At 38.1% G+C, this 18,550-nt stretch overlaps 2 protein-coding genes across 5 annotated transcripts; one reads left to right on the top strand and one right to left on the bottom strand.

Moving 5' to 3' along the window:
* Window positions 1–30: 30 nt before the first annotated feature.
* On the top strand, window positions 31–5,032 carry scrn3 (secernin 3). Of its 3 annotated transcripts, none has more exons than XM_084725128.1 (8): window positions 31–135; window positions 411–583; window positions 711–892; window positions 1,093–1,292; window positions 3,678–3,890; window positions 3,982–4,144; window positions 4,447–4,627; window positions 4,744–5,032. In XM_084725128.1, the coding sequence occupies exons 1-8, from the start codon at window positions 84–86 to the stop codon at window positions 4,903–4,905; spliced, it is 1,326 nt and encodes a 441-aa protein (XP_084581254.1). In that variant the 5' UTR covers window positions 31–83; the 3' UTR covers window positions 4,906–5,032. The 3 variants fall into 3 exon arrangements, with proteins under 3 accessions (XP_084581254.1, XP_084581256.1, XP_084581255.1); XM_084725130.1 differs by having other exon boundaries at window positions 55–135; window positions 415–583; XM_084725129.1 differs by having other exon boundaries at window positions 72–154.
* Window positions 5,033–5,277: 245 nt separating this feature from the next.
* On the bottom strand, window positions 5,278–18,116 carry gpr155a (G protein-coupled receptor 155a). Of its 2 annotated transcripts, none has more exons than XM_084725124.1 (16): window positions 17,842–18,116; window positions 17,146–17,631; window positions 14,906–15,305; window positions 14,038–14,206; window positions 13,775–13,930; window positions 13,064–13,147; window positions 12,012–12,132; window positions 11,798–11,882; window positions 11,388–11,478; window positions 11,100–11,295; window positions 8,771–8,860; window positions 8,487–8,617; window positions 7,768–7,863; window positions 7,619–7,683; window positions 7,303–7,440; window positions 5,278–7,060 (listed from the first exon to the last, which is right to left on the bottom strand). In XM_084725124.1, the coding sequence occupies exons 2-16, from the start codon at window positions 17,597–17,599 to the stop codon at window positions 6,865–6,867; spliced, it is 2,472 nt and encodes an 823-aa protein (XP_084581250.1). In that variant the 5' UTR covers window positions 17,600–17,631; window positions 17,842–18,116; the 3' UTR covers window positions 5,278–6,864. The 2 variants fall into 2 exon arrangements, with proteins under 2 accessions (XP_084581250.1, XP_084581251.1); XM_084725125.1 differs by having other exon boundaries at window positions 17,146–17,626.
* Window positions 18,117–18,550: the final 434 nt, after the last annotated feature.

Raw genomic sequence — 18,550 nt, 5'->3', positions numbered from 1 at the left:
GATTAACTATGAATATAAAACTGACTTCAGCTCGGTCACGTGACTGTACCGTTTCCGTGTACACAGAGAGTGAACTGTGACCCATGGATGTGGAGACAGAAATGAAAATAGAAACTGACACTGACAGTTTCCCCGGTAAGACTGGCAAACACAGGTCAGGTTACCTTATTGTAATAATCCGTATAGTCACAGCATTGTTTATATAGAACTGTATATGGGCTTATCTGGTTATTTGGCGTTAAACAGCACACTAACATTTAGCTAGCTCTATATCAGAACTTGGTGCATTGGCTACTTGTGCTAATGTAACTATGCTCTTGAGAACAATTCATTCAATATGAGTCATGCAACCTATCCAATAATGTTTTTGTTGTTTTTGTTGTTGTTGTTTTTGTTGTTGTTACTCTCAGAAAGTTCGAGATTGAAAATGCAGCCATCCTCCTGTGACACCTTCGTGGCTCTGCCCCCCTCCACCGAGGGACAACGCATCATTTTTGGGAAAAACTCTGACAGGCCTTGTGATGAAGTCCAGGAGGTGGTGTATTTTCCTGCCAGAGACTATGTTCCAGGGGAGAAGGTGGAGGTAGGTGACACAGACAGCTTGTTATTGCCCTCTAACCTTCAATTTCCCACATTGCCTCTTTGGTGAACGTGCCATTAGATAACCATTAACAGCTTTTGCCCCTGTGTCTTGTTCCTCTTGCGGACAGTGCACATACATAGAGATTGAGCAGGTTGCCCACACTTACGCAGTCGTGTTGAGCAGACCAGCATGGCTGTGGGGGGCAGAAATGGGTGCAAATGAGCATCAGGTGTGTATTGGAAATGAAGCGGTGTGGGGCAGAGAGAGTGCTGCTGAGGATGAAGCTCTGCTCGGCATGGATCTGGTCAGGTAAAGCCCTGTAAAAGCAGTTTGTTGTTTTACCAAACTTATGTTACTTGCCAAACCAGCCTCATCTTGAGGGGAAAATTGAAATGTAATGACATAGTTCCAGTCAGAAACAACTTAGAGTAACTTTTTCTTCAGTTGACCTCTGCCACTGCAGATGTAGACAAAGCAAAACATGAATTTGTGACCCTACAATTTTCCAGGCTTGGACTTGAGAGAGCCGATACAGCAGAGAGAGCTGTGGATGTTATCACAGAGCTGCTGGAGAAATACGGCCAGGGGGGGACTTGCATGGAGGATGAGTGCGGCTTCACCTACCACAACAGCTTCCTCATCTCAGACAGGACGGAGGCGTGGCTGCTGGAAACGTCAGGGAAGTACTGGGCAGCAGAGAGAGTGAAAGGTAATCAGAAAAAGAAGACAAAGCGTAGGTGCACATTTTGAAAAGAAGGCCAAAGCCTTCTATTCAAAATGGGAATGAGTTCGGAAGGTACTTATTGTTTAGCCTGCAGTAGTGGTTGAACGATATGGGGTTTTTTAATGGCTGATGCCGATATTTAGAGAGCATGTATTATTTCATTATTCAGTGCACATTACAGTTTAATACATATATGGTTATATTAGCAAGTATCATGTTTTAGACTTTTTTTTTATTAGTTAATGAAAAAAAAATACATTAGGTTGTCATGCTGTACATTTCAGGATATATATATATATATAAATCATAACATATTATTACATGGCTTTGCTAAATATTCAATTCTGATTGGTCAGTTGCAGCATTCTAAGGTCTGTTATTTCTGTATAGCAGACCATTGCTATGTATGACAGATCGTTGCTATGAAGAACAGACTGTTGCTATGGACCCAGCTCTGATCATAGTCTGGAGGAACAATAAAATCATTGTTAAATCACTAAAATCATTTAAGAATTAATACTTTGTGTCAAATCATTGATTTCTCTTGGTACATAACCCTGTAAGCAGGATAATATACAGTGAGCAGGAATCATCATTGATCATTGAATCATCCCTACATATATATTTAACATTTAGAAAAGACGATGGTCACTGAGGACATTTAAGCAAGCGTTTACAGCAGGAGGCATGAAAGTAATATTACAGGGCTCCAAACTTGAAAAGTGTTTCACCATCTTCCTGAAACTCAATGCCTGCAGACATGTGTCTTGATATTTTTGTTTACTGGCCTTGTGACTGCAGGCAGTTATTTCAAAATGCCAGATATTTGGCCGAGTTATTCAGTCTATTACTTGCTCTGCCTTCTAGCCTGGTTTCTTTGTGCAAAAATCCTAAGAGGAACCATGGAAAAGTTCAAAACATGTCAGGAGCTTTGAGCATTCAGTGCAGAAATGGTCAAATTAAATCTGCTTAATATGTGCGCAAAGGCAAGCACTTATTTTTAAAGGCACTGACATGTCTCTACCAACAAGGAAAAGAAGACCCATAGTGATGTGTTGGTATCTGTGTTTATGCCGGCTTAGAAATGTCAAGAATTTGCAGCATAAAATACCAAATATACAGTATGTTTGAGGTGGTTTAGGCTCACTGTCACCATTACACAGTTTGTCCACCAGAGGGCACCTACAGTACATATCTTGGTTAAAATTCTACAATAACCAAACCAAACCTTAAACTCTCTAATGTCAGTGAGGATTTTGGCCTTTTGACATCAACCACAGCAATTATAAAGATATATAAGGATGATTATAAGATGATAATGAGTGGTCCTCTTTTATAGTGAGCTGTAAACAGAAAGTCACACATCAACGACTGGAAAGGGTAGTGTGTTTCTTTTTCTTTGTTTGTTTTGTTTTGTTTTTCTTTTTAAAATCTTGAAATAGGACAATCAGAACTTTGTTTTCAAACTTGTTTAGGGCAGCAACTACCAATTATTTTAACTAGTAATTAATCTGTCTGTCATTTTCTTGATTCACGATTTGTTGTTTGGTCCATAAACTTTCAGAAAATGGTGAAAAATGTCAGTCAGTGTTTCTCAAAGCCCAAGATGACTAATGATGACGAGAATGATTAACTGTTGCAGTTCTACATTTGTTTGTAAATGTCTTTTAAATAAGTTGCTAACAACAAAACAAACAAACAAGTAACATTTTAAAAATTATTTTAAAGACATTAGAAAATCTGAGTGTTGGTTTTATACTTAGTTATAACAGAAAGGAAAGGTTTGCATAACCTGAGCCTCATTGCTAACCAACTTGTTTAATGTTAGTGTATAAGACATCAGTAGTTAAGTTGTCAGTGTGTCAGTGACCATACAAGATCAGTCACCATGTAAACAGTATGTAAACACAAATTAGTTTTACTGTGAAGCTTAATTACTAATTACTTTACTTAAATCCACAGCCTACTCATAATAATATACATATGCATGATTATGAAGAAATTGCCTTGTGCTTGTATTGTAATATTAATTCTAAACTTATTAAATCTTGCCCCTGACAGATACCTCCCATATTATAATTTAATAAAAACCAAGTACTGAAACTAATAAAACTAAACTAGAATTAAACATTTTAAGCAATAAAGACTAAATTGAAACAAGTGAACCCACTCTAGAAACTAATTGAAACTTACTGTATTGAAAAATACAAAACTATATTGACTACAGTGTTACTGAACTTAACTTTAAGTCAGCGTAAATCACCCTTGCAAGAAGTTTAAATAGTAGTTAAAAAGGCGCAGAGCTATGAATGCTGAATAATGGCATTACATGTATTGAAGCTGTAATAATCTTTCTTTGCACTCCTCTAGAGGGATATCGCAACATCTCAAACCAGTATGGCATAACAACTAAGATAGACAAGGAACACCCGGAAATGAGAGAATATGCACGAAGCAAGGGATGGTGGGATGGAAAGAGCGAGTTCAACTTCGCCACAGTCTACTCCTTCTTGACCACAGCCAGAATAGACGCCGCTGGGAGCCGATACTGTGAGGGGAAGAAGCTGCTGGAGAAGAGCAACGGTTAGTAAAGCTCATTTCACTGTGGAGGGAGGAGGAAAAAGTGACACGACTTCTACATGTTGATGCATGTGTTGATTTTGTTTTACCGAAGGTCATATCACTGCTGAGACAATGATGGACATCCTGAGAGATAAAGCCAGCGGCGTCAACATGGAGGGCATGTTCATGACAACAGGAAGTATGGTGTCAGTGATACCCAAGGATCCTTGTCTGCCAGGGGTTCACTATTTTACAGCAACTCCAGATCCTGAACGGTACAGCATTTGGTCTCACTGTAGCTGATAAAATATACATTAAAGGTCCATTGTGTAAAATTTAGGGGGGGGATTTATGACCCGAATGTGGCAAGAATGGATTAAAATATTCATAAGTATGCTGTCGTTGGTGTATAATCATGGGAAACTAGGAATTTTAGTTATTTCTCCTACATTCTTGGAAAGTTAGGGTGAGGTGAGCAGTATTCAGCTCGTTGCCACTAAATCCTACATACTGGTCCTTTAAACTCACGTTGACAGCGGTTACCGATGATTTAACCAGTCATTCTTTTCCACACCAGGTCTGTATTCAAACCGTTCATCTTTGTGAAAAACCTGCTGCTGCTGAAGGAAACGACTTCTCCCAGTTATGGTCCTGATGACCCTGTGAAGAAGAAACCCCGCTTCCAGAGCAAGCCTGACCGCAAACACGAGCTGTTCGTCAAACATGAAGTGGCCGCTGCCATCATTGATTCCTTCAAGGTTCAACAATTTAACATAATTTTACCCAATTTTTGTCATTTACAAAAGTTTGGTCACTGTGCTGAAAATGCACAATTAAATTGTTTTTTTTTTCCTTCTTCATTTTTTATCTGTAGGACAGAGGAGAGAAGATCACAGCAAGTATGAGGCAGCTAGAGAAGGAAAACATGACACGGATGGAGGAGTTTCTTTCACATGGAGTGGATGAACCAGACTTTTTGGTTGATCTGTTTTCCAGCTCTGTTAAGGAAGAGATGGCTGTGTACAACAAAAGCTGAGAGAGCTGCTGCTTGTTAGAACCAGAAAACAGGTGTCAAGAGAGACAGAAGCACTATATGTATGTATTAGAGATGAAACGGTATGAACATTTAATAGTTTTGTTAAAATGTGCTGGAAATATTCAAAGTACTGATATGCAAACTAAAATAGTTTCCCCAAGTTTTATGTTGAAAACCTCTCAACAATTGATCATATAACTTTGGTTGATGTTGGACACTTTTTACTTTAAAAGCGCGTAATACTAATCATCTGGGATTTTATTGTGAAACTGATGTTGATCTGATCATTTGTACATTATGGACTAACATGTTGACTTATGTATCAAATCATGACCAGAAAAACAGGACAGAACAAACTCATGTGACACATGGTTTGAGGGTTCAGTAATAAAATTTATTTTAAAACAAATCCATATCATAAATACAAAGCCTTTGACAAAATAAAATGACAATTGTTTTTACATCCCTTTTCTCAACATGATTGATTTTCATAACACAAATCTTTGCACTTAAAAAAACAACAAAACAATCTTAATTCAGCAGTTATTTTTCTATTTCTTATATACCTGAGAGGAAAAAAATAATTACAGCAGCTCAAACTTTTCCAACTTAGCTTGACCAAAAGTCTCATCAGCAGGGCTAGTCCTTCAGCCACGCTACAACAATTTGGTTATCACATAAAAATGATGGCTTTTTGAAATTTCCAAGTCTGCTTTTTTTGTTGTCACATATTAAAAAAGCAAAACAATTTCAACATGGCCATGGAAATGTGGATTTTTTTTAAGTGGTTAGTGGTAGCTGTCATAGCCCTGGTACATCAATGCCACGTCATGTTAAACTGCAGGTTATTGAAGCTACATTACTCATCCTTTATTATAGTTAACAGAGTGTTGAAACTTAGTCAGTCCTGTTTTTGTCAAGTTAAACTGACTGCAAACAAACTAAAAATGGATGAAGATTTAACCTCATCTTCCCTTTTTACCTTTGGCAAGTGGCTTTGGTTTAAGAGTGATAAAACACTGAAGCATCCCAGTAAAGGAAACAATACATTCAGCAGGAGTGGGATTTTTTACCTGCACCTATAACTTGCTTTATGAGGCCAGCTCTTTGTGTATTATTGCTCACATAATGACAAAAAATAAAATGACTGAACATCCAAAGCATGCATTGACTGCATCAAATGTATGCAAAAACAGTCTAAAAAGCAGCAAAGTCTTTAAAATTAGTAATACCTGGTAGTTATAGTATTCTTGAAGCATGTTAAACAAAAACATCTTGGCTCTTATTTTTGTAGTTTTGTCAATCTGTCTGCTGCACAATTACAATTTTAAGACTGACTTCCTAAACTCTAATCCACAGTATTAGGCGATAGGTGTGCATGCAGTTGTTTTGCACAATGAGGGATTAAAACAGCCATTTCAGGTGCTCTTTTTACCTCAAAATAAATGGTTCTGACAAAGCTAAACAGGGAGTTAATGTACATCTGATCATCTGACAGCTCATGCTCCTGTCCTAACTGACTGCTGTAGAAATTGTGCTGCTACTCCAGATCTCTGAAATTAACCTGGTGAGTAAAATGTGAAATGTAAAACTGCAAAAATGAATAGACACAGGTGGTTAAAAAGATCCTTTAACCTATAGACTGCTAATGACCTTTAAACCAACTCCACACAAAGTATTACACACTGGCCCTTTGACAGTTTCAAGTCTGTTGCACTTCTGAGCAAAAAACCCAACATCACAGCCAAGTGTGGTCTGTTTCAACACCAGACTAAAATACACAAAACAGGGTGTGAACACAACCTGGTGGTGCAAACACTATTTTCAGTCAGGTACTCTTGAAGGTCAGTATTCTTCCTGGTGCTCGACATAAAGATGTATTTGGCAGCAATTTATTATGGATCTGAAATATAATTTACCTTTGGTTAAAAAAAAGAAAGCGACTTTGACCCTTGTGTCTTATGAAATGAATCTGTAATAAAGGCGACTGTCTTGGAAGTCGTATTCCTGCTTGATGTGCTGGAGAACACCACCCTGCTGTAAGCGCGTTCCATAGAGCACCGCCTCACCGTGATCCTGAGCCAAGCCCACCTGCTGGAGCCACTCCACAAGTTCACAGCCCAGAAAACTGTCCACCATAGTCATCTTCCCACACCTTAAAGTCAAAAGAAGCATTCAACCAAAGGTCTATTGATTTATCTTTAACAAAAACCACAAAAAGCAGAGAAGAAGCAAACAGAGCCCACATGCACTAAAACTATAATTATGTGTTTTTTTATAGTATTGTGGTATGAATGGCTATCAGGATTTGCTTCTCTACACATCAGGGCACATCAGTTTATTTAGGACAGTTTCTCATCAACCTCTGACCAGAGCAACAATGAGCAATGCTCTCACCTTCTCTTTTTGACAATGTCATGATAACACTGATCCTTGTGATATCTGGTGAACTGGGTACAGGTCATCCTGACATCCTCAGGTAAATCAGTCTGTGGCTGCTCTTCTTGCTTCTTTCCATACCACAGATTGTATAACCTAAACACCATTTACAAAAACAAAAAGTGCACCGTTTAGTGTACACATGGTATATATGAACAGTACATAGAATACCTTACAGTATGTGTGTATATGCATGATTATGTGTAAAGAAAAACTTTAAATGTGCTTCAAACTGGTGTGGCAGAAGAACTGTCAGAAGAAAAATGTCCTTTACCTTTTCTTAAATGGCAGTATAATCAAATGCTTGTCCAGCCCAAAGAGAGCAAAGGAGAGAAAACCCTGGTAAAAGAAAACATGTCATGACACTGGTCCTATGTGACAATTAATACACACAGTCTTGGTACTAGTATCTGAAATACCAACCTGTCCATAGTTGGCGACAGCACAGAAGAATTCCAGCTCCAAGTAGAGTCGACCAGGAACACGATTAAAGAGCAACCACAAGCAGCTGGACATGTTCTGTTAAATTAACAGGCATTAAGAAAAGCTTTATGCTTAAGATGTAAGTAGCAAATCATCTGACAGTACCAGCCTGTTGAATAAGGTAAATTAACAGCACTTTCACACCTAACCTCTTTGGTTTGTTTAAAACAAACCCTGATGTTCTTCTGTCAGTAACAAGAATTTGATTTTCAGATTTTTGATTTCTCCATGTGTCCTGATAATGCAGGACAAGTTTACTCCTCTTGGTTTTTTGTAAAAAGTCAGTATGAACAGGAACCAGACCAGAACTAACACAACAATATACTTTTTTTCTTGATTCAGACCAAATGGACCAAACTACAGGTTTAAAAGAAAGTATGTGTACTGAACTGCCTTGTGTTTCTGTATTTTTTTTAGATTCACAGAACTCTACTTAACCATGTGACACTAGTTTCATTTATTTTTTGATTTACTATTTAGTTTAGTTTAATTTTATGGGTTTTTTTGGAGGAGTCTTCCACTGATACTCACAGGAGTTAGAAATTACACAGCTCAGCCGTTTTTATCTGACCTGGTTTGTGATGCGTTAAATATAATGACGCAGGCAGTTAAAACTGACTTCATGTCACTGTCGAAGTGAAAGGTGGTGGTTTACTCACAGCAAGCAAGCTGACAGTCAGAAGCAGACATAAGATCAAATGACGGGCCAATTGTCTGTCTGCAACCTGCTCGAGCTCCTCCACTTGGACGAGCAGGCAGTCTGTGGACTCACAGCCGTTCTCACACTGACCTGAGGGTGGCAGCAGAACACAGATTTGGAAAAGCTGTGAGTTCTCCAAACAAAGGTTACATGTTCACTTACCGATATGTTTTACTTCGAGTTTAGACCATTTTAACTTCTCACATAATGAAAATACATGTCTGCTGCTGATAAAAACAGTACCTGCAAGTGTGACTGGTGTGCTGTTCCTATTTGTGCTGATGATCATGTCAGGCATGGGCTGGGGTGGTGCACAGTCACATATGAGGCACGCTGATAACAGAATGATAAAAGTGAGACGGATTCTTTACCATGTTATTACAATATCCTCCCAATTCACACTGGAAGAAAATAACAATGAAGCTGAGAGACATACTAGTACACACAGCTTCACATTTTCATTGGTTGACATAAAAATCTTCTTTTCTTTTTATTCATATTGACATTATGTGATGTCATCTTTTTGTTTTTTATTTATATTGACAAGACATTATGTGATATTGTCTTTTAATTATTTGACTTTTTTGTTTCCTTTTTACCTCAATTTTATCTTAACTTTGTCTTGCCTTTATTAGGCATCACTGTTTGGCTTACTGTCATTATTGCCTCCTGGGTATCTTCCTCTTGCTTTATCTGTTCAAGCATTTTGTGAACTCTGTTTTTAAGGTGCTACACAAATAAAGTTACTAGTATTAGTATTATTGTTATTACTATTAACATTAGTAGTAGTAGTGGTACTAGCATAAAAATCTTGAATATCTAGACTTAACAGAAATGTTTTCATACAACCTCATGAAACTTCCACTTGTGATTTGACCATTTTTAACTTATTCAGCAGTTACTTACTACATATATGTATATTCTGATGAAGCTTTTATCAATACATGATATGATATGTTAGAACAGAAAGACCCAGTGTCCTACAAATCACATTCATCTAATGAATAAGTGTTTCCCTTCAACAATTATAGTACTGGTTTGCATCAATCATCAGACCATAATATTTTACTTAAACGGTTATCTTCAGTGAATCATAATTCATTTGTCACATGTACATAATCAAACACCAATTCATCTAACCACTCCTTCCGTGTTATCTCCTTTAAAAGTAAAACAAACTTAAGGGTCGAGTACAAAGTCATGTGTTTATACAGCATCATTTCTGAGAGGTGAAACTAAGCTCATCAAGAACTTGGTACATCATGTTTCCTGCAGATAATGATTTCAAAAAAGTTATTTCCTACTTTAGACTATTCTCTGTATATTTTGTAATTGCAGTGTCTTTTTTCTACCAATGTAACTGAAAATTATCTGTGAGGAGGGGGGTGAACAAGCAGAAACTGCATTGCCTATGTGACAGTTCACTGTAGACGACCTGTAGTTTAGTCATGACTTTGTATTATTGATTGTGTTCCTCCTTTTCTGTTAAACTTCAGTTTTGACAAGTGACAAACCAGATGTTAAAACTCTATGTATGCTCCAGCAATTATCGTGTGTGTAACTATTACTTGGTAGCCTGTGCCTGGTTGCATAAACCACAGTTTCAAACTCAAGTTTGTCCCTTAAATTAAGACATTTCCCTAAGCTGAGAGCTTCACTTAGGAGTGTTACATAAAGCCTTTTAGACTGTCTCCTTGTGTAAGTGTTTAGACTAAGGCTTTCACAGCAAACATAATAACCACATGTGCACTGCAGTTACCATGGTTACACTTCACTCACATCATCATTCTTTATTTGACAGCATTACTGTCACTGTTAGCTAGCTCTTCCAAAATGGACAACAAAGAGAAACAAAAAGAAAAAGAAAGGCAAATAGAAGATGAAAAGGTTGTTCTCCTTGAAGAATTTGTAATGCAGAAGCACATAATCCAAAATAACTTTAACCTAGCCATAACAAGGGCATACAAGCATGAGCAACATGATGTGGCAAGAAGTAACTGTCAAAATCAGTGTGATAAATCTGCTGTGAACCTAACCATACATACAGTAATGAATAAATATGAAAATATTACTGTGACAGCAAGAGGAGACAAAAACTGGTGAGTTTCAATAAAACAATAGAGCTATCACTCTCATATATGAGTGATGTTAATGTTTAAGCTAGCTACAAATTGTGTCACATCTATACTCTCTAACAAGCTGCACATCGCTCACAGTGTCCAGTGGGGTTTCCCTGTCCTGAAAAATATGTCTCAGTATCTCCTCCTCCTCTTTAGTCACCATAAATTCAGCCCTTGTCTTATGTTCCACAAATGATTTCACTTTTAAAGGACTGTAATGGGTCCCTTAAAATTTTCTGAGGAACATGGTCGCTTCAAAGGATTTCCCTTACAACATCATAAGCAAATCCAGGTGATGTTATGCAACTCATTTTTTCCTAAGGAACCCTTAGATGAAATTTTAAGGGAAACTTACCGTAAGTGGTATTATGCAACTGTGCACTATTGTGCCATTAAAAAGTCATTAAATTGTCGAATTGTTGATTAAACTCTCAAATAAATGGTCTCCATACCTCTGTTGAGACCTCCTGATGGGGTTACTGGCTCGCACAGAGTCTGGTTTTCAGGTTCAAGTTCAGTCACAAGATCCTCTGCAGAGTTTCCTTCTTGGTTTTGGTCATTTTGAGCCCAGCTTCCTCTACTGAGACACACAAGAGAGCCCCCTCCCACCAGTATACTGAGGGCAACTACAACTGTGGTGCAGATTCTCTGTCAAAGAACACATGCAGATTTTTAAGTAATTCTCTGTGGGTTCAAAACTGTTCTTAAATTGCAGAAATCAAGAAAGCTCAGGCTGTTACCTGTGGTTTGCCGTAAAAGAATGACGAGTCAATCATATCAGACATTTTTTCTCCAGAAATGAGCAACACTGCAGTTACAAAGGCTGGAATCCTGTTAATTTAAAGAAAATATTTACAACAAAATCACTGACTGCATCAAAATGTAAAATCCAGCTCGATGACACTCAATTGCACATTACGTTTACAGGAGTTGATCATTTGTATTAAAATGAGGCATCATTCCCTTCTAAATTTACTCTTGGCACTCCCGATCTTTGCAGTACCCATTCATGTATACAAATCAAAGCTAAACTGTTCAACAAACAAATTCTACTTAAGGGAGAATGCTGGGCTTACAGCTTCACTGTTTAGCAGACCAGACAAACTAGTCTGGTAGTTTCGATTCTTCTTTCTAGCCTAAAATGACTCACCCCCAGCCTGCAATGACAAACACGCCTGGTGGAACTTTCAGATCCTCAAACCTTTTTAGGAGCACAAGAGAGAGTGCTATCAAACCTAAAACGACAAAATACACATTCAAAAATTAGCAATCAATGCTTCAGATTTCAGAGCTCACCAAGACCAGTTAATCCAGTTTAATGTGAGGTCAATGTGGGTGGATGGTTGTGTGCATTGACGGCGTACCTGGCCATACATAAGTGCTGTAGAGTGAGGTATTTAATAATGTGAAAGTCAGGACCTGCCCGATGAAGTTGTCTCCTTTAACCACAAAGTTCCACACGATCATCCCAATACAAGTTAAAAACTAGAGAACAGACCATAAAAATATACATTTACTGATGTGAAGTTACATCTACAAGTAGATTTCTTTTGTCAGTTTAATTAATGGATAATACAGGGTTTCTGTAGGTTTGAACAAGTCAAAATTTAAAAAAAATTAAGACCTGTTGTGGAGCATTTTGAAAGCAATTTATCAAAAAAAGGGATAGTTCACCCAATAATGAAAATTCAGTCATTATCTATGCACCCTCTAGTCCAAGAAACACTGCTGGAGTTTCACAGGAAAACAGTGTTGCAGAATCTTCCAAACAATGGAAATGAATGGTGACCAGTTTTCAAATGTACAAAAAACAACAGAATAAAAACATAAAATGCTCCCACACTGCTTGTCTGGTGTAATCCAAGTCTCTTAAAGCCTCAGCACGCCAAGCTGACGTTCACGTGTACATGCACATTGTCTGAACTAGGCATGTGTGTTGTGACACTGTGCAAATGGCATGTTGGGACTTTACGAGACATGTAATATGCAAGACAAGGAGTATGGTATTTAGTTCAGTTGTTTTTCACGTTTGAAAACTGGCCACCATTCACTTACATTGTTTGAGAGATTCTGAAACACTGTTTTCCTGTTAAAGTCCACCAGTGTTTTGCAGACTAACAAAATCATCGACATGAGGGTGAACCGATAATGATTTTCATTTTTGGGTGAATTTTAAGACCTACTTGAAGTCCACACTGGCAAAAAAAGACCACATTTTGCATTAGTGGTTACTGGGTCAGTTTTGGTTTCACTTTGTAGTTGTTACTGTGTGATCAGTACAAATTTTCCTGAAAACAAATTTAATAGTGAGACTGAAGTCAATGCTAATGCAGTTAAGACTTTAAATACAGATTAACAGATCTGCAGACCTGCAGACACCCTGTAATAACATCAGTTTATGTGCAAGTGTGCTCACCTGTGCCAAGAACAGGTTGACTGTGAACATGTGAGGAAGCCTCTTGAATTTCTTACTTAGAAACATGACACCAATTGTCCACACCTGTCAAAGAAAACATACAGATTTCAATTAAAAGACGTTTGTACTTAGGCTATATACAACTAATAGCAAACATTGTTGGCTTGTTATTCCATTAAAATCAGAGAAGTGAAATAATCCAACAGAATTACATATTAAGGAAACTGAAACAGTGAAGAAAAGTATGAGAATACAAACACAAATGTTTAAGTTTCATCACTGCAAAGATGATCAGGTTCCTTAAAAAGGCTTAAAGTGAGAATAAATAAGGGAAGTCAGTCACTACCAATCAGTAAAGCATCTGTTTGCTTTAACATATAAATGACTGAGCATTTTAATATTAACCTGCCACAGTGGTTCAAACTATTCCCCCTACACTATAACATTAGATGAACAGGAATTGTGTTATATCAAAAGTGAATTGTGAATTGTTTGGGAGGTAACTGACTTAAATCATGGCAGGCCAAACTGTTTTCAGTTATGAAGTAGAAGACGCCAAAAAACACTTCATGAAGATACATTAACTTTACTTTGACCTGAGTTTCCACATACTGAGATAAACCAAACAACCAGCTGATAAAAAGTCAGTAATAAAAGATTAGCCAACAACACGCTGAACATGCCACGCTGAGGTGTGTAGTTGTGACTCACCAGTGCAACTAAGCTCACTATGCTAATGTTAAAGCTGACATTCTGCAATGAATTCATCAAAAGCTGAGGATCCATCCAAGGGATTGTGAGCAACCAGGCAGAAACATACATTATCGGAGCTGAGAGAAAAGTGCTGATCACCATCCCAGAGGTCACCTGTTAGGAAGCAGGATAAAAAGGTGAATGCAGTGAGTTATGATGGAAAAATGGTGCTGTATCCAAATGGCAGATAGGGTTTTGGAAGGTGGATGTAAACAACTCACGACTTCTAGCTCTGTGTTGTAATAGACTGCATAGATGGCTACACTTGGTGCAGTGGGAAACACTCCATATAGAAAGGCATAATTGGAGAGGCTTGAGTGGTTCAAAGCACTGGTGTTGCTATTGTCCAAAAGATCCACCATGTCCTTGCAAATCAGGGGCATTAGCAACCTGAAAGTCAGATCAAAAGATCATTATTGGAAGAGTTAGTTAAAACTATGAATGTCATGATTGTCCAAATCCATGATTTGATATGACTCTCTCTTATATGGTTAAGATTTGATTTAAACATTTATTATATTTTGCACTGATGGTTATGCCATTCTTAAACTATGAAGTCTTGATTTGTAAAGATCAACAGATCATTGGTTATATGCCCTGACAACTCTAATTTACATTTTCCAATTCCTCTTTAAGGAGACAGGCTATACGGTATCAAGTGTGACATAATGGTCTGTAAGCTACGCTGTGTTGCCTGTGAAGTGTTGGATACGCACTGAACTCATTTAAATCAACTTTCGATTTAATAATAAAATTGTGACACCCTTAGTTTACACTACAGTGAGAAATGCAGTCAGAACTACTGAAATATCTATAAACACTAGTTATTATTATACTGCGCAGTTCTCAACACCACTTAACAAGTCATCTCTTTGGTAAAAGGCTTGTGGTTTGAAAAAAGCCTGAGTCACCAAACCATCAGCACAAAACAACATGTTGAGAACATTATACAAAGCTCTGACCTGGTGACTCTCTACACTTGTGGAGTATGTCTCATTATATAAAGAGAGGTCATCCTGATAAAACTAAATCACCACTTGTGCAAAATAAACGTCACGTGCAGTGAAGGTGTTCATTTTTTCCACTCACAGTTTTGCTGTAATAAGTAATATCAGTGTCACGACTGTAGATCTGGTTAATTTCCCCAACTGGCCAACCATGGACAGGCCCAGGTAGAACAGAGCTGCTCCCCCGAAAGAGTTGGCTAAGCCATCCACAAATTCAGCCATGAAGGCAGGAACTGTCTGGTGCAGGACAAAGTGTGCAACGAGGCCAATGACAACCATGAATACAATAGGGTTCTTTAGGACCTGTAACACTACAAGTCCCATGATCCTGAGTTTGCTCTGCTGGTGGTTTCCCTGATTCTTCCACTTCTGGATCTCACAGAAGGCAAATCCAATGGGATTGAGAAGCATCAGGGACACAGGTGCAACCAGGTAGATGTACTGGAGGTACTCTGGGTATGTGCTCTTGTACAGGGCCTCAACTGTGAATAAAGATGAAGACAAATGGCTCAATACAAAATACTTGGCATATTTTATTTGTTGGGATGCAGTGCACATGAAGTCAAGAACAAATTCATCCAAGGTCTCATGCAAAAGTGTATAAATAAATATATGTATATAAATGTCACACTAAAATGTTGCAGACACAAAGCTGCAAAACGTGTACACTCACTAAAATATTGTGGTTTGCACACTTATCCATATCTTAGAAACACTTACACACCAGGCCCCTGGGCCTTACTGTTATTACTCAGGATCCCTCTGTGTTGTCATGTCTAAAATCAGGCATGACAACACAAGCAAGGTTCTAAAAAAAAATCACTCCAAATTACAGAATGATAGAATTTGAGTGTGCTTGCATGATACACAATTGTTCTTATCTGCCTTTATAAACCCCACCATAAAAATTCCCATGTACAGCAAGTCTCACATAAAAAATGTATCTAGAAACTTCTCCAAAAGAGCTGAAGTCACTTCTGCTTCACTTTTAATGTGAAGCAGAATGATATTCAACTTTGAAGGTTCACAGAAATGGAACACATACTGGAACTGAAGTTTTTGTTTATCAGTAGCGACATATCTGCCTGTTTTTTTGTTTTGTTTTGTTTTTGTTTTACAAAACATAGAGCACATTGTTTTATTTGTTACCTTTAAAGGCAGAATTTATGTATATTTGATCATTTTGTTCTTAATTCAGGCTTAATATATTTTGCTCTGTTTTGTTTTTTTCTTGTTTTTTTAACATGTATTTCTAATTATTTCTGATTATTTAACATATCAGCTTAAGTTTACTGCTTCTGTGCCCTGATGCAATTTATTTATTTTTAAACTGCAAAATATCCTGCTTCTATAACATATCATCATAATGATTGTGTAACTGCAAAAAATGCATGTTTGAGTATATATTGTATATTCTGTGTGTTATATTCTGAATAAAGAATATTAGCCAATATATCACTATCAGAGTTTTAGCCCTAATTAGAAGCTGTCTGTGAAAGAAACATGTTAACAGAATATATATGCATAGAGACATTACTTTTTTTTTTCCCAAAAAAAAAAAATTGACGACAGCAAGCAACTGAGTGTAAGCATGATCTGAGATGTGTTTATAGGGTTCAGTGTTTTGGGGTTTATTTTCTCACTTGCCAAGCCAAGTTGGGCAAGTGGGTCAGAAATCTACATGCCCACAAACAAACTGTTTTATTAACAGTTATAAAATAACATCAACTAAAGTTAATTTTCATGTTTGATCTAGAGCTGCAATGTCTACACAATGTCACAAAATAGTGAAAAATGTCCATCCAACAATTTCAAATACCAAAGTGATGTTTTGAAATGTCTCATTTTTTCAGTTGAAAACCCAAATATATGACAATACACAGAGAAAAGCAGGAAATATCCATATTTAAGAGGCTGGAAAAAGCATTTTGTGTGAGAAATGACTTTACTGATCTCTACTACTTTTTAACCACTTGCATGGTTGGTCAAGTAAGTTGCCAGATTTACTAGGCCAACAAGCCATTTTACTTGCAGTTCTTATTGTTGAGTCCTGGTTTATATTTCAGCAAATCCTTGTGTATGAGCACAAAATAATGAATCCTACTTTGCTCAGAAATGATTACACTCTCTGAACATATTTTGCATTAAAGCAGTGTTGACTAAGGAGGGCCCTGAAAATTATGATATCCAATTGTGTTTGCTAAAGTAGCTTATGGTGCAACGAATGGATAATTATACTTTTGTTTTGAAAACAACATGATTACAGTTGCAGCAGCGAATGAAAAGCACTGTGGGTGGTAGACTTAAAGGCATTATACTTACCAATAGGATATCCCAAAGCAAAGTCGTTGCTTTGGGTGGCAAATATTGAGAAGAGTCCAGCCTTGCTGTAGCGGCTGTCAGGACTGGCAACTATGAGCGTGAGGACGCACACAATGACAAACACTGACACTTTGGCGAGGAGGATGCTCCAGAGAAATGGCCAGATGACATTACCGAAGTCCAGCAGCACCATGTTCTTGAACAGCAGCGCCGGGAGGGCAAACTTGGAGACAAAATTCCCCAATCCTTTGGCCTGGGTGGAGGTGATGATGTTTGCCCTCCCTGCGATGTATCCGCATAGTATTATCCCAAAGCACTCCAGGAGAGCCGGGAAGAGCTTGTCAATGGACATGCTGGACGAGAGAGCAGAGGGGTCCGAGTCCTCATATGAAAAGTTGAAGTTGGTCCCCGGCGTGTCCATCGTGCTGATCCTCCCTCCAGTCTCAGCTGTCATGCCTGGTTTGCGGTCATTTTAATGTCGCTGCACTGTCAGATAGGGTCACACAGTCAAAAGGAGGCGTTAACGGAGACGTTACAGCCGTTAAAAGGACCGGTGCAAAGGTGAAAGCGTTAAATCAGTTAGCTAACGTTCGGTTAACTGAACTGTGATTTATACCCGAGTTTAGTCTTTAACGACACTGTTAAGTCGTTCCTATGTAACATGCTCCTTAAATTCGTAGAAAAAGTTATTCTCACCTTTTGAGTGCAGTTGTGCCCCCTCATGCACCATGTGTCAGTCAAATGTCAGTGGGAGTAGCCATAACTGTTAGCCAGCTAGCTACCAATGTGGAATGCGCCCCGCGGTGCCGTCGGAATCCTTTCTTGAAGCTACTAGACGAATGTGACGCGACAAAAACTATACCGTGAAATAGGTTCACTGTTACAAAATTGTTCACGTAACGCCTAACTGTTTGTCTGTCGCCTGGGCCACAGTATTACTTTTGTTCCCACCCAGCAACTTTCATAATCCCCGATTTGTCTACAACGATTTAGCCAATCACATTTTGAAGCAGGGGGAGAGGGGCGGGGCTTACTCTGCCTACTTACCTCCACCAACGCCAGGCTCAGTCTTCCACATGCAAATGTAGTTTCGTAATTATCTGCCCGTCCTATACTGGCTTCTACCCTCAGCGTAGTTATCAAAGCAACTAGACCTACTGGTTTCGTGTTGTCATTGTGCTGTAATTTCAGTAAATGCTGTGGAACAGTGTTATGTATTAAAACAGTGTTAAAGTTAATAATGCAAAGGCACAGAATTTACATGGGTATTTGACTGTCAAATACAGGGCTGAAAGAAAGAAAGGCTAAACCAGAGGTTTTCAAAGTGGGAGGCGTCTTACTCAGTGGGGATGAAACATTTTCAGGCAAAGCTCAGTGGATGGAAGAGAAAAACTATTACCTTAGT

The sequence above is a fragment of the Lutjanus erythropterus genome, chromosome 8 (assembly GCF_056507025.1).
Source record: "Lutjanus erythropterus isolate fLutEry1 chromosome 8, fLutEry1.hap2, whole genome shotgun sequence".
NCBI classification, from domain to species: domain Eukaryota; kingdom Metazoa; phylum Chordata; class Actinopteri; order Lutjaniformes; family Lutjanidae; genus Lutjanus; species Lutjanus erythropterus.
This window is presented reverse-complemented; position numbering and strand designations above follow the sequence as displayed.